The 24,242-nt window shown below is 53.9% G+C and overlaps 1 protein-coding gene across 3 annotated transcripts in view; it reads left to right on the forward strand.

Annotated features, from left to right (window-relative positions):
* The first annotated feature begins 307 nt into the window (after positions 1–307).
* Positions 308–24,242, forward strand: part of CFAP99 (cilia and flagella associated protein 99) — a 59,793-nt gene continuing 35,858 nt past the window's right edge. For 2 of the 3 annotated variants that reach the window (XM_045528192.1, XM_045528195.1), the window contains exons 1-5: positions 313–454; positions 10,511–10,638; positions 17,939–18,083; positions 19,187–19,281; positions 22,710–22,822. In XM_045528192.1, coding sequence (XP_045384148.1) covers positions 10,528–10,638; positions 17,939–18,083; positions 19,187–19,281; positions 22,710–22,822 — 464 coding nt within the window. In that variant the 5' untranslated portion in view covers positions 313–454; positions 10,511–10,527. Of the gene's footprint in view, positions 455–10,510; positions 10,639–17,938; positions 18,084–19,186; positions 19,282–22,709; positions 22,823–24,242 lie in introns of all 3 variants that reach the window. The other variant, XM_045528194.1, reaches the window with a different exon arrangement.

Here is a 24,242-nt window from a genome sequence, read left to right on the forward strand (position 1 = left end):
GGTCACAGCCGCCCCGCGCTGCACATGCGCTGAGGGCGCCGCGAGCCCCCGGCCCGCCAAGAACCGCGGGCGGGGCGGAGCGGAGGAGGCTGCCCAATCCCCGCGCCCGCGCCGCGCCCGCGCCGCGCCCCGCGAGCCCGAGAGACTACAAGTCCCGATAGACATTGCGGGAGGCGGCACACTGGGAGCTGCGCCCTTCGCCGTGCGGCGGGCGGTGTGCATTATGGGGGTTGTAGTCTTCCCACCGACGGCGCCGGAGCGTGCCGCAGGTTGCTAGGTGACGACGCCCAAACGGAGCCCCCGCCGCGTCCGCCCCCTTCCCGGGTGGCTGCCGGAGTCTAGGCGCACCCGGAGTGAAGAGGAGACCCGCTGCGATTGCCAAGGTAACTGCGGGGCAGGTGGAGGCGCGAAGGACAGTTCGGCGGTCCGCGGCGCCCGCGGAGCTGTCAGACAGGTACGGGGTACGGGTACTGGGCACAGGTACAGGTGCGGAACGGGGGATCCGGAGGGAGGAGGGCGAGGCACGCGGCCCGCCTCATAAGCATCTTCTCACCGACAGCTTTCCGTTATCTGCAGACCAGTTCTCATCTCCTTGCTTCTCATCTTGCTTTCCTTAACCACCTTTTTGGTCTTCCTTGTTCCCTGATTAAAGTTAACGGTGCTTCCTTTTTTATCGCCACAATAAACGGTGCTTTTAAAAAAGATTTTCTGCCGCACTCACTACTTTCCCCAGCGGTGCCCTAATTTGGATCTGTAAAAATGCTCACCAAACTCTGAGTATCGATTATGTGCCAAGCAGAAAAACAAATATGTGGTCTCACTTAAAATTCCCATTTAGAGCTGAAGAAACTGAGGCACAAAGAGGCCGACGTGCCCTGGCTGTAGTGGGTGGATCCAGGTCAGTGGCAGGTGTGCCTGCCCCCAACAGCGTGCTCTTCTCTGGCGTGCTCTGGAATGTGCAGATTTAAGACAGGAGAGAGAAGTAACGTCTTCCTTGGTATAGAATTCAGAAGCTCCCCCACTCCTTTTCATCACTTGCCCAATGTCCCGGTGCTGAGATGGTTCCGTGCACTCCCTGACCACTCTAGGCTGTTAAACTCAACGTGGGTCTAGGCATGGTGGCATCTGAGATTTCCCTTATGTGGTGATAATAGTCCGTGTTTATTTTTGGCACCTGATTTCCCCTGCTCCCCTTTAGCTACCACCCAGTCACTGCTCCCTAAAGAGGAAAATCCCCCCGAGTTGCCCTTTATCTCTAATTCCTTTCGCCCTGTTCTTTCTTGAACCTACACCAATCAGATTTTCGCCCAACCACTCCTTTGAAGCTCTTTATCAAAGTCTTCCTTGACGTTGATGTTGTTAAATCCAATGATCAAGCTTAGCTCTCATCTCCCCCTTGAACCATCAGCAGCAGGTTACCAGCTCCGTGTGCTCACTTGGCTGGAGCAGATCACACTTCACTTCTCTTCCTCCCCCTGGCCACCCATTGTCAGTCTCCTTGGCTGGGTACTTCCTCTGCCCCCCGACCTCCCCACACTGGGGACCCAGACTCAGTCCTTGGAGGCTACTCTATCCACCCCCTCCCTCACTGGGTGATTTCCTGCAGTCACATGGTTTTATAAACAACCATTTTCTCACCAGCGTTTCCAGATCTTATGTCTCCAGCCTGAACCTGCAACTCCAGGTCTGTTTATCTGTTTTTCACCATTTGGAAATCTAACAGATCACCTCAAATTTGACTGAGTCTCCAAAACTGTACTCTCAGTGCTCCCCTATAAAACCTGATCCTCCCAAAGCTACCATTTCCTCAGCACAAGAACTCCAAGTAGAGACTTGCTGGACTTGTCCAGTGAGTGAATGATTGTTCTCTGTGGGTCTGTCCTTGGCCAACTCCAAAGCCTGGGGCTGCTGCTGCTCAGAGCCTCCCTTCCTGTGCTTCATGGTTTGAAATCGTGTTCCAGATGAAGGCTGACCTCACGAAAGTGGGTATATCAGTTAGGATTAGGTATCAGCTGCATGTAATGAGAAATCCTAACATCATAGTGGTCCAAACAAGATTATTCATGTTTACATGAAAGAGGTCCATGGGGAGGCAATCCTAGTTGGTATGGCAGCCCCAACATCATCAGGGATCAGATTTTCTAGCTGCCATCCTTACCATGTTTCCTCATGATCCAGGGTGGCTGCCCAGGTTCCTGCTCTCACCTCCTAAGCCAAGGCACCAGATGGAAAAGAGTAGAAGGAAGGTATGCCCCTCCCATTCAGGGAGACTTTCCAGAAGTCTCACACTCTTCCACTTCTTGATTGCGGAAGAACTTAGCCACATGAACACACCCAGATACCAGGGAGATTAGGAAATGTTATCCTTCAGATGGGCAGCAATAGGCCCAACTAAAAAAATCAGAGTTTTGTTACCTGGGAGGAAACGGAGAGTAGAGATTGAGAAGCAGCTAGCAAAATCTGCCTCACAAGGCTGTGCTTCAAGCACAAGCTATAGGGGCATGACTTGGCAGCAGTCCTTAGGAGACTAGCTTTAATCATGGGAAAAGAATGTATTTTAATTAATATACATCTGGGATCTTATGTAAATGAGGCCTCTCTAGTGGTTGAGAGTTTTGAACTTGTGTCTGCTGGAATGTAAACCTCCTCAGAAATCTCATTTCTATACCCCCATGAAGATCTGAAATAAAAAATAAAAAAATAAAGAAATCTCATTTCTATCTAGAAAGGATTCACTAAGAAAAGGAGAAGCCTTGGTCCAGCCTACCAAGTTGCCTTAAATATGAGACAGTCAAGTCCTGATTAGTGGAATTAAAATCAATACGAGAAAAAAAATCAATCTTCACACATAGATGGTTTTTCACCATTAAAGTAAAGCTAAAGCCGGGTTCAGTGGTGCATCCCCATAGTCCCAGCTACTTGAGAGGCTGAAGCAGGAGGATTGCTGGAGCCCAGGAGTTTGAATCCAGCCTGGGCAACATAGCAAAACTCCTGTCTCTACAAAAAATAAAATAAAGCTGAGAATGAATGGAAGAATGGATGAATATAGCTGAGATGCTAAAAACATGCATCAGAATTGGATGAACTTTCATACCTGTTTCCTACCCAAAGATGGGATTGCTTTGATGAAGTTCACAGCACAATTCCAGGGGGATTCAGAATTCGAGCATCTCTTTCCCCCACACCCACCTTCACAGCACACCTGCTCTGTGCCAGATGTGGGGGTGCAGAGCCCCTGTCCCAGGAACCATCAGGCCCAACAGGGAACTAGAGCTGCAGTGCAAGGACAGCTGAGTCAGGCCAGGCTCCAAAGGGGCCCTTCTCTCCCCTCCCTGTCTTCAACCTGGTCCATGCATTCATTCCTTCCAGTTCATTCCATCCAGGCTCATCCTAGATTGGGTTGGTGGGCAGGTGGAATTGGTGTGCTTCTGTTCCATCAAAGGGTGTCTTGGATCATCTTTTCTTCAGAATGTTCCAGCCTCCAGAACAGGAGGGGAGGGCAGGGAAACCATGCCACCCTGGGAGCAGTTCCCATACAGACCACTCCCTCTCACCCACCCACATGGAGCACAGGAAGGAGCCCTTTTTCTGGATGTATCCCCAGTTCCTCCAGGCAAGGCTGTGTCCGGAGGAGATTCGGGAAGGCTGGAGGTGAGGGGGCCGCATCCTGGGGCAGCCCAACCCTCAACATGACTGGGTGGAGCAAGAAAACTCACTCGTTAACATTGTTTCTACAAAAATAGACTTCTTACCTAGGTTATATTTTTCCTTGTGAGTCCTGGAATGTGAGAATGTTATTTTCCTTCATTATGTTGACAGGGAGCCTCTTTCACACAGTTGTGTCTCATTCAGAGAGGTTATCGGGAATCAGGCCAAGGGCTTTAGAACTCAGTCTGGCCCTCAGGGGCTCACACAGGCAGAAATCCTCCTTGGGGACAGGGGGCTGGACCCCCCTTAAATCCCAGTTCAGGATGGGTGGGGTTTTTTTGGTTTTGAGACAGAGTCTCACTCTGTCACCCCAGGTAGAGTGCAGTGGTGTCATCATAGCTCAATGCAACCTCAAACTCCTGGGCTTAAACAAACCTCCCGAGTAGCTGGGACTACAGGCACCACCACACCTGGCTAATTTTTCTATTTTTTGCAGAGATGGGGTCTCACTCTTGCTCAAGCTGGTCTTGAACTCCTGAGCTCAAGGGATCCTCCCACCTCAGCCTCCCAGAGTGCTAGGATTATAGCAGCAGTCCACAACATTTTTGGCACCAGGGACTGGTTTCATGGAAGACAATTTTTCCACAGACTGGGGGGTTGGAGTCGGGGGACAGAGCTCAGGTCGTGATGTGAGTAATGGGGAGCAGCTGTAAATACAGATGAAGCTTCACTCACCCGCCTGCTACTCACCTCTTGCTGTGTGGCCCAGTTCCTAACAGGCCACGGACTGGTACTGGTCCACAGCCTGGGGATTGGCAACTGCAGGATTACAGGCATCAGCCACTGTGCTCATGTTGTCTTTTTTTTTTTTTTTTTTTGAGACAAAGTGTCACTTTGTTGCCCTGGCTAGAGTGAGTGCCGTGGCGTCAGCCTAGCTCACAGCAACCTCAAACTCCTCGGCTTAAGTGATCCTACTGCTTCAGCCTCCCGAGTAGCTGGGACTACAGGCATGTGCCACCATGCCCGGCTAATTTTTTCTACATATATTTTAGTTGGCCAGCTAATTTCTTTCTATTTTTAGTAGAGACAGGGTCTCACTCTTGCTCAGGCTGGTCTCGAACTCCTGACCTTGAGCGATCCACCCACCTCGGCCTCCCAGAGTGCTAGGTTTACAGGCGTGAGCCACCTCGCCCGGCCACTCATGTTGTCTTATTTGCATAGAAAATATTATTGTGACATCTATTATTTTCCAATTAAATGAGGCAATAAAACTGAACTCTGTTGCACTACAGGATCCATGTAAGTAAAAGTTCTAAAAAGCAGCTATAAAAAAAAACCAAATATGATCTTTGGATAGGTCTTATCTCTGGATATCAGAGCCATCTTTCAGATTAAAGACAGATTAAAGAGCACAGTTTAGGGTACTTGATCCTTTTTATGTTTCTACACTCAGCTATTCATTCCACAGACATATTTGAGGCACTTCCTAGGTGCCAGCTCTGAGCCAGGGGCCAAGGACTCGGAAGTAACAAAGCAGAGCCTCCCCAAGGTGCTCAGCAATTTCTTGGAAGTTTGGGTGATGCCAGAGGAGGAAGAGAAGGAAAGAGCTAGGGGGAGGAAGGGAGGCTTCACAAGTGGTGATGTTTGAACTGGGTGTTGAGGGATGCCTAGGAGCTCATCAAGGGAAGAGCCACCTATGCAGGAACTTCTAAACCAGCGAGAATCCCAAGTGGACAGAGCTGGGGTACAGGGAAGGGAAGAGGAGAAAGGCTTCAGGGACTGCTGACCTCAGGCTGTGATGGGGTTAGGACCTGCTGAGGGGGCTCCACTGGTCTCGCAGCAGCCAAGAGCCTGGGGGGATTTGTTAGTGACCCCCACACACACCACCCACCTCGGCTCAGGCCAGAAGCCTCAGGTCCTCCTGCCTTCCCCCAAACTGTCCAGGCCTCAGGAACACCTGCCTCTCGCTGGTGAGGTGGGAGGGGCCAGGTCTGGGAGAACTGCTGAGTGGGCTTCTGGCCAGGTGGTATGGCTAGTCTGGGTGGGCCTCACCTGGAAATGTCCCTTGCCATTTCAGCTGAGAAGCCCAGGGAAAAGCACTCCTAGGAACACAAGTAACTGATGGAAGGTTGCTGCTAGGAGGAGCCCCAGGGCAGCCTAAGCACATGGACCCTGGCTCCCCCCCCGCCCCCCCCCCCAGCAAAACCTCTGTCTCTGGAGGAGGGACGGGTGGGTGGGTGCATTATCCCCACCAGACGGAGAAGAAGATCTCGCCAGGGCACAGACTACAAACCGTGGAAATGAGGGTCTTTTCCAGCACTTCTTTCAGAGGCTCTCCAGGGCTCCCTATGCCTGTGGCAATGGCACTGTTTGCCCCTAGGTGGAAAACTAGGACCAGGGACCCTGGGAAAATACTGCTCCTTGGAGCCCAGGGCCCCCCAACCCCACCCTATGCCCACGGTGCTGCCTTTGGCCTGGAGATTCCTGGAGTGTCTGGGATTGTTTTCCATTTAGGCGCTAGCTGGCTAGCAGAGGTGGAACAAAGAGGCCCCAGAGTGGAGCCAGCGTGTGAGGGAGGGCTGGTGATGCCAGGGCCCAAGTAGGGGGAGGGAGGGCAGTGGATCTTAGCGGGATGGGACCAACAGGACTGGGGCCGGGGCAAGGGCAGGAGCCCCCATGCAGCAGGAGCATCAGGATCTAGGTGACAGCCATCCCACCTGGTCAGGGGACCAGGCACCAGGGTTCCTGCCACGGCAGGTACTGGTCTCAGGGAGGGACTGTGGCCCTGGCCCCTGGTACCCAGTCACCCAGTACCCCTTCATTGAGGCCTCCAAAACTGCCACCTCATCCCTTTGGGCATACAGGCTTCTCCTGCTATCCTCAACCCCAAGGGACACCTTCCACCCTGTGCCTTCCCACCCACATTTCCTCCCCATCCTGCAGAACCCTGGGGCACAGAGAGGCTAAGCCATGTGTCCTCGATTGCTCAGCAGACCCAGGACTGCAGCCTACCTGCTGAGGCAGTGCTCGCCTGCGGACCCCGCCTGCCCTTCCCTGAGTCACAGGATGGGGACAACCCCACCTCCTTGAGCCACAGACAAGGACCCACTCTTGTAGCAAAAAACAGTGCATTCCCTGCTCTGCAGATGGCCCTGTCCCACTCCTGGGGGAAAAATCTGGAAGAACCCACTCAGTGAGTGCATTCACACTCCCGCTCACCATCAGTAATGCGGTCTCCTTGGTGCCAGGGCCTGTGCCACCGCATGCATGCTCCAGGAGGGTGGTAGGCCACCGCCCCCCACTGCACCCCAGAGGCCCCGGTTATGCTATGGAAATTTTTTTGGTTTTTGTTTCTACCCACATAATCCACTTGGGCAGCTGTGAAGTTTTAAAAACCACCTCAATGTGAGTGACCCTGATAAAGATTGGGACCAGGGTCCATGAGCTGCCAAGCTCACCCCCATCTCTTTGCTCCAAGGGAGCCCCCGTAGCTCTCAGCAATGTCTGCAGTAAAAGCCACAGGCCCCCTCCCCACTGAGCAGTGCCCCAGAAAAGTGCTTCCCACCCCCAGGAGCCTAGCTGTTGCCCCTCCTTGCTGTGTCACAGCTGCCCGGACCTGCCCATCTCCAGGCTGGCTGGGCCCAAGGCTAAGGCCCACTCTGAGTCACCAGACCCCCCACCCATCCCTGCCATGCCGGGTGCCTGGCTGTCTGGACCCTCCCAGGGAGAGGGTGCTGCATTCAGAGAGCGGCCAAAACAGCAACTGGTGCAAAGCCGTCACAAGTTGAGGCCCTGCTCTGAATGGAGCTACTCTGGGTGCCCAAAGGTGGTGGCTGGATCTCCTGAGGATTTCTGCTCACAGCTGGTAAGGTCCCAGCACCCCAGAAGACAGCTAGAGTGATCCCAGTGATCAGAGGACAGTGAGAGAATGGGTGGCAGGGGGTGACCTCTAGGTGGAAGTTCTCCAGAGAGGTGGGTTGTGGGGGAGTGGAGGGAGCCAGCCAGGGTTTGGGGCGGCCTCCCACGCAAACCTCTCTGGCCTTGCCCGGGGCCAAGCCTGGCTAGAGTCCACATCTCAGCATCTGCGGATTTGCATGTTTAATGGCTTTTAATGTGGCGCCATCCAGGCACGGTCCCTCCTTTGCTTCATCAGGACCCAGACATAGGGGGAAGGGACAGGGTGTCTGCCATCATGGCAGACCAAGTTGGGGCTCAAGGCAGCCTCCAGGGCAGTGACCATGTCCTGGTTGCACCTGTGGTGAGCTTACTCGGTACCAGTGGGCCACGTTCACTTCGTTTTCTGCGACCTGGTCTCCAGGACCTGTCCTCAGCACTAGGGCTTCAAGCCAGTTCCAGCAGATTTCCAAATTGTAAGAGGCCTTTCTTCTGGCCTTATCTGGGTTTTTTGGGTGGTGGTGGTGGGTTTTTTTTTTTTTTTTTTTTGAGACAGGGTCTTGTTCTGTCACCCTGGCTAGAGTGCAGTGGTGTAAGTCATCATAGCTCACTGCAGCCTCAAACTCCTGAAATCAAGCGACCAGCTGTGTCTACAGATGTGCGCCATCACACATGGCTAATATTTCTATTTTTTCTAGAGACAGGGTCTCCCTCTTGCTCAGGCCGATCTCAAACTCTGAGCTCAAGCGATCCTCTGGCCTTGGTCTCCCAGAGTGAGCCACAGCGCCTCTTCTGGCCTTACTAGGCAGAGGCTCCTGCTGGCTTTGGTGTCCATGCATAGCCAGGGCCAGGCTCTGATGCGCCTGCTGCAGAGGCTTCCTTCCAGTTGTCCCTGGCCAAGACAGGCACCTCAGCCTCTTTCCCTAGCACTCAGGAAACGTGCCAGGTATGGCTCCTCTTGGAGACAACTCCATGTCGCCCCTGCCCTGTCCTGCCACCCACTGGCCCCTGGGATTGCATCACCTTCCCAGAAATCCCCCAGGAGATGCTCCGTGGGGTTCAGCCCCTGCTTCCCAGACCCACATCTGCCCCTCCCTGGGCTCCCAGAGGATGGCACAGGGCCTTCCAGGCTGGTGGTGGGTCCCCCAAGAGCTGGCAGGTGTTTCTCTGGCTCCTCAGTTGCCCCAAGGCCGAGGCTGCTCTGCACCCCTGACTCCCACACTGAAAGTGTTCAGAGGCATCCCCAGCTCTGAAATTTCGTGATTCATTCATTGTGCTGAGCTCAAGGGGCCTGTCCGTCTGGAAAACCACATCCTTAAATTCTGGGACATTTTCTCATTTTACTGTGCTCTTCTGTCTTTTCTGGAACTCTTGTTAATTGGGATGTGCACCTTTTGGAATGGTGCCCTAATTTTCTTAGTGTTTTTCTCTTCCTTTCTGTAGCTTCATCTTTTTCTTCTCTAGGAGATTTCCACAGCTTTTATCTTCCATCTCTTCTATTTGTATTTTTAGTTTTGCTGTCATAATTTAATTTCCAAGAGCCCTTTCTTTTTCTTCAACTGTTACTTGTTCCTTGTTTCTTGGGTGCCACATCTGTCTCTCCAAGGATGGTATAGTTGCCTGTCTCTAGGCTTTTTCCTGTTTTGTGCATTTTATGTTTTCTCCTGGCTCCTTTCTTGCTGGTTTTTTTGTTTCTGTGTTTCACGTCAAAGGCATCTTTGAAGTATCTGGTGACGTCCTGCCTCCCCTCCTTTTAAGCGTTGACAGGGGCATGGGGGCAGGGGTCTACCAACGGAGCACTGGCTGAGATTGGCCGTCTCCCCGAGGACCCTCCACTGTTGATGTGTGTACGTTTGTTTGTTTGTTTGTTTGTTTGTTTGTTTGTTTCAGTCAATCTCTAATCTGGAGGGTCCAGGGCTCGGGCTGCTATCTGCAGCTGTTCCAGCTTATTGGGGGTTGGAGGAGAGGTGCCCCCACTGTCCTCAGGGTACCAGCAGCCCCGCTTTGCCAGTTGCTGGTGCCCAGGAAGGCCAGCAGCAGGGTGGCCCTCAAACCTGGCTGGCCCAGAAAAGCTGCTCAATCACAGAATGAGAGAGGGATGGAAGGGAGCCCGTGGCCACTCCTCACTGTCCTAAGCAGTCCAACCAGACCCCAAACCTACACACGGTGTCAGAGGATGAGAACCTTTGCTGACAAGCCCCACCCTCCTCTGAGGGCAGTTTGGGGCCACTTGGTGTCACTAGAGCCGATTCCAGGGGTCCTCGCCTCACCCCAAGCAGCTTCTCCAAGGTCTCCCAGGGAGGGGCTCTGGGCAAGCCAGCCTCCCCGAGCTGGTGCAATCCCAGAATGTTCAGTGCCCCTGCGAGGCCTGGCCAATTGCAAGCTGCTCATGTTCTCTGGGTGTTCTCTCATCTTTGAAATGGAGGTGTAGAACCTGGGATCCCCTGGACCCTTCTTGCTCTAGCCATTTGTGATTGGGTCACCCTCACCCAGAACCTGCCACCCCTCAGGCAGGGCCTGATAAGGGAACAGTCACCCTTCCCAGCTAAGCTGAGGGACACTCAGAAGCCAGCTCACAAGGTGCCTCTGCTCTCTGAACTGGGCCTCTCCTTGGGGTCACCCCATCCATGCATCATGGCCATGGGATTAGGGGGCATTTGGTAGCCTAGGAACCTTGAGGAACAGGGCAGAGAGGACCAGGACTATGGATGAGTGGGGGGCCTGAGGGTGGGCTCACCAAGGCCAGCCTGGGCCTCTTGTGCAGCAAAGGCCCATGAGGGACAGTCCAGGAAGTGGGCCTCCGGTTACCTGAGCCAGGTCCCCTCTTGCATCCAACAGTCCTCACGGCTCAAGGTCCCAGCACCCTGGTGGACATCCTGTTGGTGAGGGTCCTGTGGCCATTTCTGCCACCGGGAAGCTGGCAACCCAGAGGTTGTGGAGTGTGTGACCTGTAATGGTTTGTCATTAGGGTCCTGCCCTGGGAGGATGGCCTACTACGGGAAATGTGTTGAAATGGTGATTGAGCAACTGGACAAATTCAAACCTGAGAAGGACAGTCCTGAGCAGTTCCTGGAAGCCGCATCCAACTCCCTGCAGGTAGGGTCAGGGCGTCTGCCTGGGGGCTTCCGGGAGGCTGAGTCGATGTCACTTGCACCTAGCTATTTACTTTCCAGGAAACAGCATCAAGTTCATTCCTAGCAACTGCTTTCCTTGAGGCCTGGGATGAGATGCCAAGTCACAATGGTGGCTGACAGTGTTTTCCACAGAGACCCCCTCTTTGTCTTGGGAGGTGCTCCTGGCACCCAGAACATATCAGACCAGACTCTAGTGAAAAGATGCATTGGCTGGAACTCAGGGGATGTGACGAATTAAGGGCCCTCCAGTGGTTGCACCTCCCTACCCCCAACTCAGAACCCCTCTGGCCCCCAGATCTTTCCCTTGAGACCCTAAGCATTTTGGGGAAATAATGAAAACAGCTGAAGGCCAGGCCCATCCACACTCATCCTCTTCCCCAGCGGAAAGCCCTCCTGCAGCTGGCACAGCGCGGTCTCAACTCCTCCCTCTAGCCCTGGCCTGTCTCCCAAGGAGGCAGACCTAGCCTCTCACCAGGATGTCACCAGGCACCTCTGGTATGACCCCCTTCCACCCCCGCCAAGCTGCTCATCTCACAGCCCCAGCTCAGCCGTCAGCAGCTCTCCTCGCTCAGGGGGACCCTGAAGCCTTCCTGGGCCCCTCATTTGTCTAGCCCACATCTGTCCATCATCAGCTCTACCTTCAACTCTGCCTGCCCCTCCTACGTCCACGCTGCTCTAGCCACACTGGTCTCCTATTGTTTCTGGAACATTCTGGAGGAGTGCTCTCCCCACCCCCACACTTGATGTTCCCTCCACCTGGAGCACTTTCCCCCTGATGCTCCCCTGGGCTGCTCAGCCCATATAGCACCTTGGTAAGGAAAGGGGGCCCCTTCCTCAAGTAAAAACTGGTAAAATGTCTTATTTCTTGACAATAACCATTACAGAAAAATGAATTTGTTGCAATGAATAGTTTGGGTTTGTTTTGAGGCTTTTATTTTTTTTTTACAACCAACTATAATACTGAGTGAGACCTGGTTGTTACCTGGTGAGTTACCGTGTGATGGCCATGCGTGTGCATTTCCACAGGGAGCCCAGCAGCCCCATTCCAGCTGCAAACTGGCAGCAGTGGACAGACCTGATACATCTGGGGCACCAGGCCCACTGTGCGGTCTGCAGGGTCAGCCGTGTCAGGCGGGAGGCTGCTGTTCTTCAGATGCACTGGTCCTGTCAGATCATTTCTCAGTCCCTCATACCCCAAAGTGCAATGCTGCACTGGACACTGACCCAGTTCGGACAACTCACTTTTTTCTCCAGCTGTCAAAAAATCATTGTACTTCACAGATTTTATTAGGCCTCAAGGCTCGAGACTACCACCTGCCAGAAAATTACACAACACATAAACCGGCAGGGTGAGAGTCCAGAGCACAGGCTGAAGTGAAGGGCAGTGTTGGGGGTTAAACTGTGTCCCCCAAAAGATATGTTGAAGTCCTAACCCCTGGGTACCTGTGATTGTGACCTTATTTGGAAATATGGTCTGTGCAGATGTAATTAAGGATCTGGAGACAAGGTCTGTTACAAACCACAGGGATGACTGACCACATGTCCTTCTGCACCTGGGTCAAGTCCCAGAAAGCACAGACTCTTGTTGTGAGAGTATTGGCCTCTGTGATGTCAATAGGTATTGTCAATTGACTCTCCACAGAGACCTACGTGTTGTTGCCCTCCCCAGCAGGTGGGGAGTCCTTGCTCCCCTGCGCCCTTGTGAATGTTTTTTATCTTTGCCTATCAAGTAGGTGTGAAAAAGGAGCTTTGTGTATTTATAACCAACATTTCTCTTGTTATAGTTTCATAAGTTTTGAAGCAATGTGTATTTCTTTTTTGAATCATTTGCTTGAACCTTTGCCTGTTAGGAAACTGTGTTTGGCCATTATAGAATCCAGAAAAGCAATGGCAGAAGCAGTCTGCAGGCAGGCAGTCCAAAGTGGGTTCCACAGCCCCTTGGTGCCATCAGGAATTCATTCCCCTTCCTGTCCACTCAGCCATCCCTACTATGTACTTTACTTCATAGTCACAAAATGACTGTCCCACCTCCAGCTTTGCATCCACATCCCAGGTATTGAGAGGGGAAAGGCAAACACCATGAGGTATGTGCCAGCTGAATCTGCTTTCCTTTCAAGGTGCTCCTTGGAAGCCACACCTAGCAATTTGCCATTACATCTCATCAATTATTGTCACATGGCTCTATCAGCAAGGGGAGTTGGAAAATGCGGTTTTAGCTGGCATGTTCCCATCCCCAACAGGACAACATTCTTTCTGTTAGGTAGGAAGAAGGGGAGAAGGGATATTGTGTGGACATCCAGCAGCCTCAATTTCCTTTGCCTACTCTTCTGATTTCAGTCTTTGCATCACTGATTAAGGAGTATTGGTGACAGGAACTACAAATCTTGTGTTGTGGTTAATCAGCCCCCAGGCCCCTCCCTGCCCTCGACCCTGGTCTAGCTCCGCCCTAACCCTGTGGTTCCAGCAGACAAGCCCAGTTCTGGGAAGGCTGAGTGACTCCCATAGGAGAGCTGGAGTCTTCATTGTCAGAATGCTTGCTGCTCTCCCTGGGGGCTGGCCGAGGTCCCTGGGTGGGGACTCAGGAGCCCTGAACTTGGCTAAAGCCCAAGACTTTATCACAAACTCAAAGACCCTTGTGCAGCCACAGTGACCAAGGCTGCCACAGTGACAGAGGCTGGCTCAGAATTAGCAGCCAGCTGCATATCGAGGGCCACGTTGTGCCTTCTCAGGGAGGGAGAGACCACCCAGCCTAGACCCACCACCCTCTGCTACCTGGTCTAGGGCTCAGTGCTCGGTGCCCTCTGATCCTGTGTCAGCCTCACCCACCACCCCAGGCCTCAGTCCCTCTCTGTGAACAGGCTGGACACCCGCATGTCCTGGCGGCTGCCAGCCCAGCATTAGTGGTGAGGACCTGGCTATGGGCCCAGCTGGCTCATAGACCAGGGTATCATTTACTGGCTTCCCACTTGGCCCCGCATCTTCCAGATTCCTCCGGCCCAGCGCAGCCCTGCCCACCCGGCCTTGCCTGGAGCCTGATGACATCAGGGCTCGAGGCTCTGACCTTATTAAAAATGCATGCTCACACTTCCCAAACACCAGGCAACTGATGAGAAGTGCAGTTGCTGTTGTCCAAGCCTGGGCAGCCAGAGGAGGTTGTCGGCAATGTCTTGCAAAGTCATCAGCCCTCGGCTCTGGCCGAGCTGACTCAGGGCCTCCTTCAGCACCAGCCGTGCTGAATCACTGCTCTCTGATTCGTCTGCCCTGGGCTCCCTTTGTCAAATGCAGAAAGTTAAAAGGGGGGACTGGTGCCTGGGTAGGGCCAGTGCCCTCTGGCGTGGGTACAGCCTGGCAGCCCGAGGAACCTGAGAAGGAAACAGAGCCGGCCCTGAGCAGGAGCCTCTCCTGGGGTGCCAAGCACAGCCGCTGCTCCAAGGGGAGGAGCCCTCACCACCAAACACCTCTCTGTGCCAGGTCTGCACTCACAGAGGTCACTGGATCCCCTCAACCTCCTGTGGAGGCGGGTCATTCCATTCCCTCTCTGGCAAGCATCCAGGTGACCTAGCAGGTAAAGGGACAAAACAAGCAGTGTTGTGCTTCTGGGACAGGCCACGACATGCGGGGCACTCAGGGACGCCTTCAGTGGCAGTGGAGGAGCAAGTGTGCCAGGAAGAGCATGGCAGGCTGAGGGAACAGCCGGTTCCCCAAGGAGATGTCCTGCACGGAGGACAAACAGGAGGCCAGGGTGACTGGAAAGTAGGAGGAGGAGGAGTCAGAGGGAGTTGAGCCAGCCCCCACAGGGCCTCACTGGCCATCCTGAGAACTCTTCTTCTGAAAGGTTCTGAAGGAGGACAAACATGATCTGACTTCCATCTTAAAAGAATTGCTCTGACTGCTGGGTTGGAACAGACTGATTAGCAGTGACAGGAGAAGCCAGCTGGACATGGAGTGAGACGTAAAGAGGTTCGGTCTGAGCTGGGAACCGGCACTTGCGTTTGCTGAACTGGCAGGGTTGGGGGGCAGGTTTGAGCCAAGCCCAGGAGGGTCGGTCAGATGCGTTAACATGAGATGTCTGCCGGACATCCAAGTTGGGGGCAGCCAGGCAGAAGGATGGAGGTTTCTGGAGTTCAGGGAGAGATGCCGGCCAGGCATACATTTGGGAATCAACATATTTTCAGCCTCAAAGCTGGATAAGGTCGCCCAGGCAGTGTGCGTGGATAATGAAGAAACAAGGTGGGTGAACTGAGGCCTGAGACTCTCCAATATGTAGCAGTTGAGGAGGAGGAGCCCACAGGGGGCCCCAGAACAAAGGGTTGTCAGCAGGAGAATATGACTGCCAGTCCAGACACTTCCAGGAGAAAGGGGTTTAATACAAGGATTCTTGTGCCTAAAGCTGTCAGAAGGGCTGGAGGAATTAATGTCAGGCAACCCCAGCGAGTTGGGGCACTGCAGGGCACTCTGGCACAGTTCCCTGCCACCCCAGGGTGGGGAAAGACAGGGAATGAGCAGCGTGCTAATCTGGGAAGCCCAGAATCTGTCACCTCTGGGGAGGGAGGAAAAGGTGTGTCCACCTCCCTTGTACCTCCCATCTCTCCTGTGAGTGCATCTTGTTAGCAGAACCCACGCTGCACCCAGGACTCCAGAGGCAGAGCTGACTGCAAAATGTAGCTCTCAGGCTCCAGCCCCGCACTGCAGGGGTGACACCAGAAGAGAATGGGAACAACACTGTCTGCCAGAGCAATATCCAGAATATTCTCATGCACATGTTTGGAAACTGAGGCTCCAAGAGGTCATGTGGCTTGTCCAGGATCCCTCAAGTTATCTCATTACCCTGTTGTTTTCTTAGCATAAAAACAACTAAAGAAATCACAAAGGAAAAGATAGATTTGACCTCAAAAAAAAAAAGTAAAACTTCTACATGATCTATATGCCAAAAAATTCTACACAAATTTAAAAGGCAAATTAGAAACTCAAAACAAATAACTGTCCCATTAAAAACTGTTTTAATAGCCTTAATATAGACAGAGCTTATAAAACTGATTAAGTAAAATGTTATCCCAATAAAAAAGTTAGTCAAGTATGTAAATTGATAATTCACAGAAGAAGCAGTGTTCAGTAAACATATGAAAATTTCACTACTACATTAAAATTTTTAAATAAAGCAATGAGATACCAATGTTTCTTTATTAGATTAGCAAAATAAAAAGTTTTAAATGACACTACTGGTGAGGTCAGCAGCACACCCACACACTGGCTGCTCTGAGTGTACGTGGCGGCAGGCTTTTGGGAAAGTAGGCTGGCACCTCCAGAATCTTTTAACAGGGAGTGACTGGCTGAAGGAAAAACCCATTAATTTTTAAATCATTATAGAAGTAGCGCATGCCAGTTGCAGGAGAAGATGTATGTAGAGAAATAAACAGAACAGAGAGGCAAAGCCACATGCTGTTAATAGTGTCTACATTTCCCTCTCTCCGTACAAGTTTTGCATCTGTTGGTATCATGGTCTACATTTTCCTTTTATGTTGCATTGACTATTTTGGCCCCTCATAAGTTTTCCAGGAGCATCATTTTAAGGCATTGTACTTGTCCACGGTACGGAGAGATTATGTTTGATCCAACATAAGTGTTGAACATTTAGGTTTTCCCATTTTCACAACTGCACATACCATTGCCCTGAACTACTTCTATGTGGCTATTTTCTGCATTCTGAATGGTTTCCTTAGATTTCCAGAAGTGTAATTACTGGTATTAAAGGGTATGGAAAACAAGGTTCTTGAAACATGCTTCCAGATTGCTTTCAAGAAAGACCCCACAGCATCCATGGCCCCAGCCTTTCTCATTGCCATGCTGGCGACACTAGATGTTCTTATTCTTTCTTCTTTTCAAAAACTAGGTTACTTTTGTGAATACACAAACAAGTCACACATAGGTTACGAGCCCCAGATGATCCGAGGTGTAAATTGGGAAAAGTCAGTTCCCTCCAACCCTGCTCTCTCCCCAGAAAGGACATGATCTTTACCGTTGCCCTGTAATGCCCACCTGTCTTGCTTTTAGGCTTGACAAGCTCTTGCAGAGACATTCCTTGCTCATATGTTGTTCTTTTTGGGTTTTGTTGCTGTTATTGTTTTTGTTTTTGTTTTTGTTTTTGGAGATAGAGTTTCACTCTGTTGCGCAGGCTGGAGTACAGTGGTGTCATCATAGCTCACTGTAGCCTCAAACCTCTGGCCTCAAGCGATCCTCAGCTTTGGCCTCCTGAGGTGCTGGGATTACAGGTGTGAGCCACCATGCCTGGCCTTTTGGTTATTTTTTATTCATTCATTTGAAAACCTTTATATGAGCTTACTTTTAAAAATTATTGTGGTAATGGCCGGGCATGGTGGCTCACGCCTGTAATCCTAGCACGCTGGGAGGCCGAGGCGGGAGGATCGTTTGAGCTCAGGAGTTCAAGACCAGCCTGAGCAAGAGCAAGACCCCGTCTCTACTAAAAATTGAAAGAAATTATATGGACAACTAAAAATATATAGAAAAAATTAGCTGGGCATGGTGGCGCATGCCTGTGGTCCCAGCTACTCGGGATGCTGAGGCAGTAGGATCACTTGAGCCCAGGAGTTTGAGGTTGCTGTGAGCTAGCCTGACGCCATGGCACTGTAGCCCAGGCAACAAAGTGAGACTGTCTCAAAAAAAAAATTATTGTGGTAAAATACACACAATGGAAAATACCATTTTAGCCATTTTAAGTGTACAGTTCTGTGGGATTAAGCACATTCACATTGTCATGCAACCATCACCACCATCCCTCTCCAGAATGTCTTTATCTTCATAAACTAAAGCTCTGTCACCCTTAAACACTAAATTCCATCCCCTCCCCCAGCCTTTGGCACCCACCATTCTACTCTCTGTCTCTATGAATTTGCCTTTTCAGGTATAAGGGGAATCACAATATTTGTTATTTTGTGTCTTTTTTAAATTTTCTCATCGTTTTCCATGTTTTTTTCTGTCTGTGCACCCACCTTGCCATACCTGTCACTAGCCCGGGAGACCCTGTGGGACCAGTCTCTCGGGGTCCCAAGTTCCTGATCTCAGTGGGCACTGCCAGCTGCCCAGGGAGGGTCCCGCTAATTGACTTCCTCCAGACCCATGGGGGCGCCTGTCCCCGACTTGCCTTGGTGCCGGGTTCCACCGTCACCCCGAGGCCTGAGCACCCGCATCTGGGGCGCCCTCTCCGCCTGGCCCACCAGTGCCCCTCCCTGCTGTCTCTCTTCCAGGCCCTGAGCCCCCAGAAGCAGGCATTCGTTTTGGAAGTTCTGTCTGGGTGCCTTGAGTACCGGAAGTTGCTGACCGTCGTGGTGGACGCCTTCTACGTGCAGGACGGCCGACTCTGCCTGTGGGCTGACTACAGCCTCTTCCAGGGTAGGTGCCTGCACCCTCACCTCCTGAACGAGGGGGCTGCAGGCGGTCGGCTGCAGCCAGAAATGGCCTAACGAGGAGCTGGCGGGCGGGCACTGTTCAGGCCTGTGCAGAAGGCCGGCTCCCTGCCTCTCCGCAGCCCCATACCTTGCTCAATCCTCATGCTGCCCCGTGAGCAGGTGGACCAGGGCGGATGTGTTGTCCCCGATACCTCAGGCTCACTGAAGGCCAGGCTTGAGGCAGACAGACCTCGGCCCTGCTGCCCCTGAGGACACACGGCCAGGTGGAGAGACAATGCCCCCAGAAGGCCTGCCCGAGCAAAATGAGGAGCCTTCCTTAGGCTGCGTTCCTGACCCCAAGGCCATTGGGCAGGACGGGCCCTATGGCCACAGTCTGGACCGTCCTGTGGAGGGTTAAATATGAAAGCCTTCTCTGCCTGGGCTTCCCACAGCCTCTGATTGCTGTCTGAGGCAGAGTGCTGGCTAGTGCCACTGCCAGGGGGAGTTGGTCCAGCCCTAGGACCCCACACTTGGCCACGCTGCCTGTATCCAGGAGGCGCAGGGAGGGGGGGTGAGGGCTGCAGGGTCCTGGGAGGCTGAGCTGGGCTCCTGCCCCAACCCCCTCAATCCGCAGCTGGGGCTTCAGGGTCAGCAGCATCCCACTGCACGTGGGGGCGTTACAAACAGGCCCTGCCTCGGAGGAACCTCTGGGCCCAGGCGCATTCAAGTTCTAGTTGACTTGAGGTAGTTCAGCCTCTCAGAATTAAAAAATTTAAATCCAAAATGATTTCACTTTTACCCAAGGAAACTTTGCATGTTCTGAGAACTTATCAAATGAGATATTATAATACTTGTGGAAGTGCTTTGAAAACTACAAATGCCCGGCGTGTATAAGACAGTGGTGTTTGTGTTAGGTTATCATTTTGCCTATGGTCGTGCTCCCTACAGTGGCGGAGGTCTTGGGCTCTGGTTCTGTTGCCCCCGAGGTGCACCTGTGACATCTCTTACCCTCTGGCAGACCCCCCCAGATCAAACGCTGGGGCATCCCCTCTGGGGCTCAGGATGGTGCCCTTCTCGCCCCATGCTCCGCCCTCCCTGTTTCCTTAGTCATCTGCTACCTGGCCACATTCCTGCTGGAGGAGCTCGGCTTCCAGCTCTTCTGTAACATCGTCAAGTCCCAGCCCGCAATCAAGGTGTGCAAGGTGAGCAACTCAAAGGTCTGTCTCGTCAGCTGCAACCTTTCACCTTTCTGTTTGATTTTAAGAAAGAAACTCTGGTGGATTTATTCTTTGTTTAAAGCCAACTGACAAGCCCAGTGTGGTGACACCTGCAGTCCAGCTACTGGGGAGACTGAGGCGGGAGAATTGCTTAAGCCCAGGAGTTCAAGGCCAGCCTGGGCAACATAGCAAGACCAAAAAAAAAAAAATCCACTGACCAACTGACACCCTCATCAAGGTGGATATGTTCTTTTTTTTGCCCTGGGAAATCTGATTCCCTCTTCTTACTCGTGACCAAACTCCAGGCTCAGAATAGCCTCTCCTCCATCCCAGGCAGAGCAGGGGTAGCTGTGCAGCTTCAGGGGGGCTGAGGGGAACCTTGCAAGGGCCCATGCCACTGCCTGCCTGGGAGCTTTCTGTAGAAAGCCAGGCCTCGGGCCACAGGACCAGAATGTCTGAGCCTGCAGCCTGCTGCACTTAGCTGGCCACGCTCTTCCTGAGCGTTTGCTGTGGGCCAGGCTTCCTCTGCGAGCACACAGTGCTTGTTCTTGCTTCACTCTCACAGTGACCCAGTGAGGTCGCTCCTACATGGTACTCATCCCACAGTTGAGGAAACTGGGCCACAGAGAAGTTAAGTAACTTGCCTAAGGTCACACAGCAAGGGAGTAGCACAGCCAATTCTTGGACTAGGCTCTTGGGCACTGCTTGCTACTTCTCACTGTGCTTGAAGGGGCAGTTGCCAACCTGGAAGAGCTATTCCCTGGATAAAAGAGCAGAAAGGCCTTCGGCCCAGAAGCACTTTGGGGTCTTTCTGGAAAAGTAGGGACCTGGAGCAGCAGCAGAGTCCACTGGGGTCACAGCCCCACAGACCTAGGACTGGTGGCCCACATGGCACCTCGGCCACCTAACAGATGAAACAAGAGAAGGTGCTGACCCAAGCCAGCATTTTATTTTTTAATGACAAGTTTTCCTATCTTCATATAAACATAAGGAATTCATGGCAGATATATATTTGTTTAGTTATCTTATGCAAGGGCTTCATTTTTATGAAAAAGAAGCAAAACTGATGGCATTTTCTGAAAGACACTTTGAGACTGACCCAGGGCCAGCTTCCCCAAAGTCAGAAGGGCCTGAACTTGGTTTATGCTCTGCTCTCAGCATCTTGAAATTCTTAATAATTGTTGAACAAGGACCCATGTTTCATCTTGGATTGGGCCCCGCAGTGGTGGAACTGGCCCTGGACCAACCTTGGCCCACAGAGCCCCAAAGTGCCAGCCCAGGACAGAGTACCCAGGTCCAGCAGCACCCCCAGTGCAGGTGCCTGGGCAGTTACTATCTGAGAAAGCTTCTGGAAGGAGATTCGTGGAAATAGCCCACACAAATCTTCAAGGGAAGCTTGAAGCTGTAGGGCTGAGGTGTTGGCCCTGTAGGGGGTTCCCTCCTCAGCCCCACACCCTGTGCCCCACTGGGCAACACTGGTCCCATTAGGGTCCCCTCACCTGCCTCAGTTGAATAGGTCCTTGAAGAGGGGCAGCAAGCTGTTGGGGACAAGATGGCCACCCTGTGGCCACTCCTTGGGTGCTATCACTGTTGTGGTCAGGAGTGATGTGGCAGTGAGTGCAGTGTGTGCCCGAGCTGGTTCTTGGGGTCGTCAGCCTGTGGCCTCCTCAGGAGATGCTGCTGGTTACCCTGGGAAGAGTGGCCTTGAGACAGCACCTGGAGGTGGCTGCTGGTCCTGCTGGCACCACAGACTCCAACAGATGGCCAGAGGGCTTTTTCAGGCCCACCCTGGAACTCCACCCCCACTCCAGCAGGTTACTTGGTAGGGCTGCCCCATGGCACCCCAATGAGAACAGGGGCCTCATTCCAGACAGCCCCATCTGTGTGGGGGTACACAGGCTGTATCCTGGTAGGGCAGCAGTCTAGCTGAGATGCTGAGTATGAGGATGGGGGCTTGGGGATGGAGGGCGGGGTAGGGGCTGCAGCAGCACTGAGTCCCAGGGAGCCTGGGAAAGCAGAAAAGGAACCTGCCCTAATGGGGGTGGGCCAGGAAGAAGGGAGCCAAGCCCCCAGTGCCCCACTTGGGGGCCAGTTGCCCCCTCAGGCAGGGAGTAGTGGGGGGGGGATGGAGATGAAGTAGGGAGGGGGTGGGAAAGGGGGTGATGGGGCAGTGGCCGACCAAGGGGCTGAGAAACCCTCTGCAGGCATAGAAGGCCCAGGTAGGTGGGTGGGCTGCCAAGTAGGGAAGCTTCCGGAGGCTCTAGAAGAGACCCTGGTTGCCTCTGCATGGGGAAGGGTTTGGTGGCCCGAGGGGAGGCTGCTGGGGGTGTTACCTGGGGAGGCACAGCAGAGACCACCACCACCACCATCACCGCTCGCTCAGCTTGATGCTTCCTGGGCCACCTCCCAGTGAACCCCCTACTCCCATGGCCTCTGCTCAGGGTGTGCTTCTGGGACTGTCCCTTGGGGTTCTCCTGGTGACCTCACATGTGGTGCCGGAGCCTGCAGCAGCCCTAGGACCCTTGCCTCCCCTTCTAGCTGGTTTCTGGGGAGCTGACTGGAGAAGCCCTCCAAGCTGGGGGTGTGTCTCCAGCTTCCCAGACACCCTCCACAGAGCAGCCCACCTGGGGTCTTAGGCTCGGCTCCCCGCCCAGGCAAAAGCTGGGGGCCTGAGCCTTTGCCCCACTGTGCAAAGGGTTACCTCCAGGGGCTGATGACAGCCCCGTCTTATGGAAGTGCATCTTCCTGCTCCCCAAGGTGGCTGGGCTCCATTTAGGAAGCTAAACGGGTCCTGTGTCTTCTGGAGCTAAATCTGTTACATGGGGCGCCAGGAGCTAGGAAAGGCCTTCAGAACCCCAAGGCCAGGTCTGGGCCATCCCAAGAGCACATCAGGGCCTGCCCATCTGGGCACCATGCCAGGCCCTGGCCTGGGAAAACTGCCTCAGTCCCAGTGCTGGAAATGCCCCAGTAAGGCCAGAGGGTGAATTGCAGGAAGTGGCACAATTTCATTCTCGGAATTCCACAGCCAGGGTTGGGGGAGGCAGGAAGCTGTCCATGTGTCCCCACCATCAACTTGCCCAGAAGTGGGTATAGGGCCTGCCAGGTCCTGGGGAGCTGGCTGGACACAGGGGCCCACATGGGCAAGGACATGCTCCCACTGGGCCGGGCCAGGTGAGCAGGGTGGAGCCCTTTCCCACCCCAGGACCCTACACCGGGACTCTACAGGGAGGGAGGGATGTTCTAAGGGGTGTGGTCTCTTCTCAGCACCTGCAGTGCCGCTGTGCTCCCCCCCCAGTCCCCCCCCCCCGCCAGCCCCCTCTGCCCTGACTCTCGCTTCAGCAGGCACTAGGGGCTTCCCCAGGTGAGGGGTCTGCCCCAGGTTCTGCCCCTGAGGGCTCCCGCTCCTCCCTCAGTTCCTTGGGTTCTTCTTCAACCCCTTGAACCTGTGCTCGTGGATCAAGGACGAATGGAGCCTCATCTACGAGACGGCGCACGTGGAGGAGAACTGGCTCCGCCCCCTGATGAGGTGGGTGGGGCTAGACGGGGTGCCGACCCGGATCCGCACCCCACCCCAGGACTTCTGCAGGCTCGGGGCCTCCAGCAGCTCAATGCGCGGTTGGTCAGAAATTGCTCCGTGTTGGGGTGAGAGGCGCAGAGACACCCCAGTCCCAGCTGGTCCCGCAGCCTCTGTGGGGGGAAGTGGGCGTGGCCCGGCCACGCAACCCCAGCCCAGGCTCTCTCCACACCAGGTGGCTAGCCAGGGCGGCCTCATGGCCAGAGGTCGTTTCAGGACTCCCCCACCCTTCTGCCCTGGGGCCCACCAGCTGCGCAGGGGCTGCTTGGCCTCTGCGGATCTCAAACGTGCAAGTGCAAGCGCAGGAGGAGGGAGCCGGGGAGGAAGCTGAGGAAGCCCCAGCAGTACAGCTCCTGGTGGATTCAGGCCAAAATATCTTTCCATGGAGAGGTCTGCTGGGGCCAGAGTGCAGCTAGGGGGACCCCCCCCCAAGTTGTTTCCCTTCCAATAGGACTTGGGGAAGCCACTTTGTCTTCCTGGGGACAGATAGTTTGGCACGAGTAAATCAGTTAGGTGCCAGTTGTGCATGGGAGACCTAGAGGCCCAGGGAAGATGGAAGCCCCTCCTGTGGGCAGAGGAAGACCTGCCCCTGGGCATTGGGGGACCTTGGAGATGCCCCTTCACCAAGGGGAAGTCCTCTGTCCCAGCTGGTAATCGGGATAAACCTCCAAAGGAATGAGGGGGGATGGCCCTGCAGGTACCCCCCACCTGCCACCCAGGCTGGACTCTCTGCCCACCCACAGGGTGGCCTCTGGGCAGCTCCTCAGCCTGAATCCAGTGCACACTCTTCCATATTCAGGCTTCCACTGCCCACTCAGGGACCAGCCCCATCACAAACCTGCTGCCCCTTTCCCCTGCCTGCCCCAAAGTTGGGGGCACTGGGGCCTGCCCTAGAGTGCCTCCTGAGACCCCACTTGCTGTTGGCCCTTGGCCATGGCTCTCAAGGTGAGGCAGGAGCTCTTTCAAACTGTACAGGGACCGCTGGACAGGCTGGTGATGGTGGGTTGTGCCCACACAGGGTGTGGGGCGGGGAAGGTGGAGCCCCAGACCTTGGAGCAGCCCGGCAAGGCCCTTCTCAAACCCCTGCTCCAGAGCACGCCCACCTGAGTCTGTACCCAGGTGGGGGACAAGCTTTGCCCTGTGGCTCCACAGCCCCACTCCCTCATTGCCAGCAGTGCAGCTCCAAAATGTTCTTCCCTGATCACAGCTCCCTTTCCTGCTCCTGGCTTCCTTCCCCTGTGCCATCTGCTCCCAGATTAGCTCCTTGTCCCAACTGCTGCTGCTCCTCAGAGCCCTGGGATTCCTGTGGTGGAGCTGTCCCTATCCTCCCTGCTCCCCACTCACCAGTGTGGCCCAGGACACCAATGCCTCT

Source organism: Lemur catta, chromosome 17 (assembly GCF_020740605.2).
Source record: "Lemur catta isolate mLemCat1 chromosome 17, mLemCat1.pri, whole genome shotgun sequence".
Taxonomy (NCBI): domain Eukaryota; kingdom Metazoa; phylum Chordata; class Mammalia; order Primates; family Lemuridae; genus Lemur; species Lemur catta.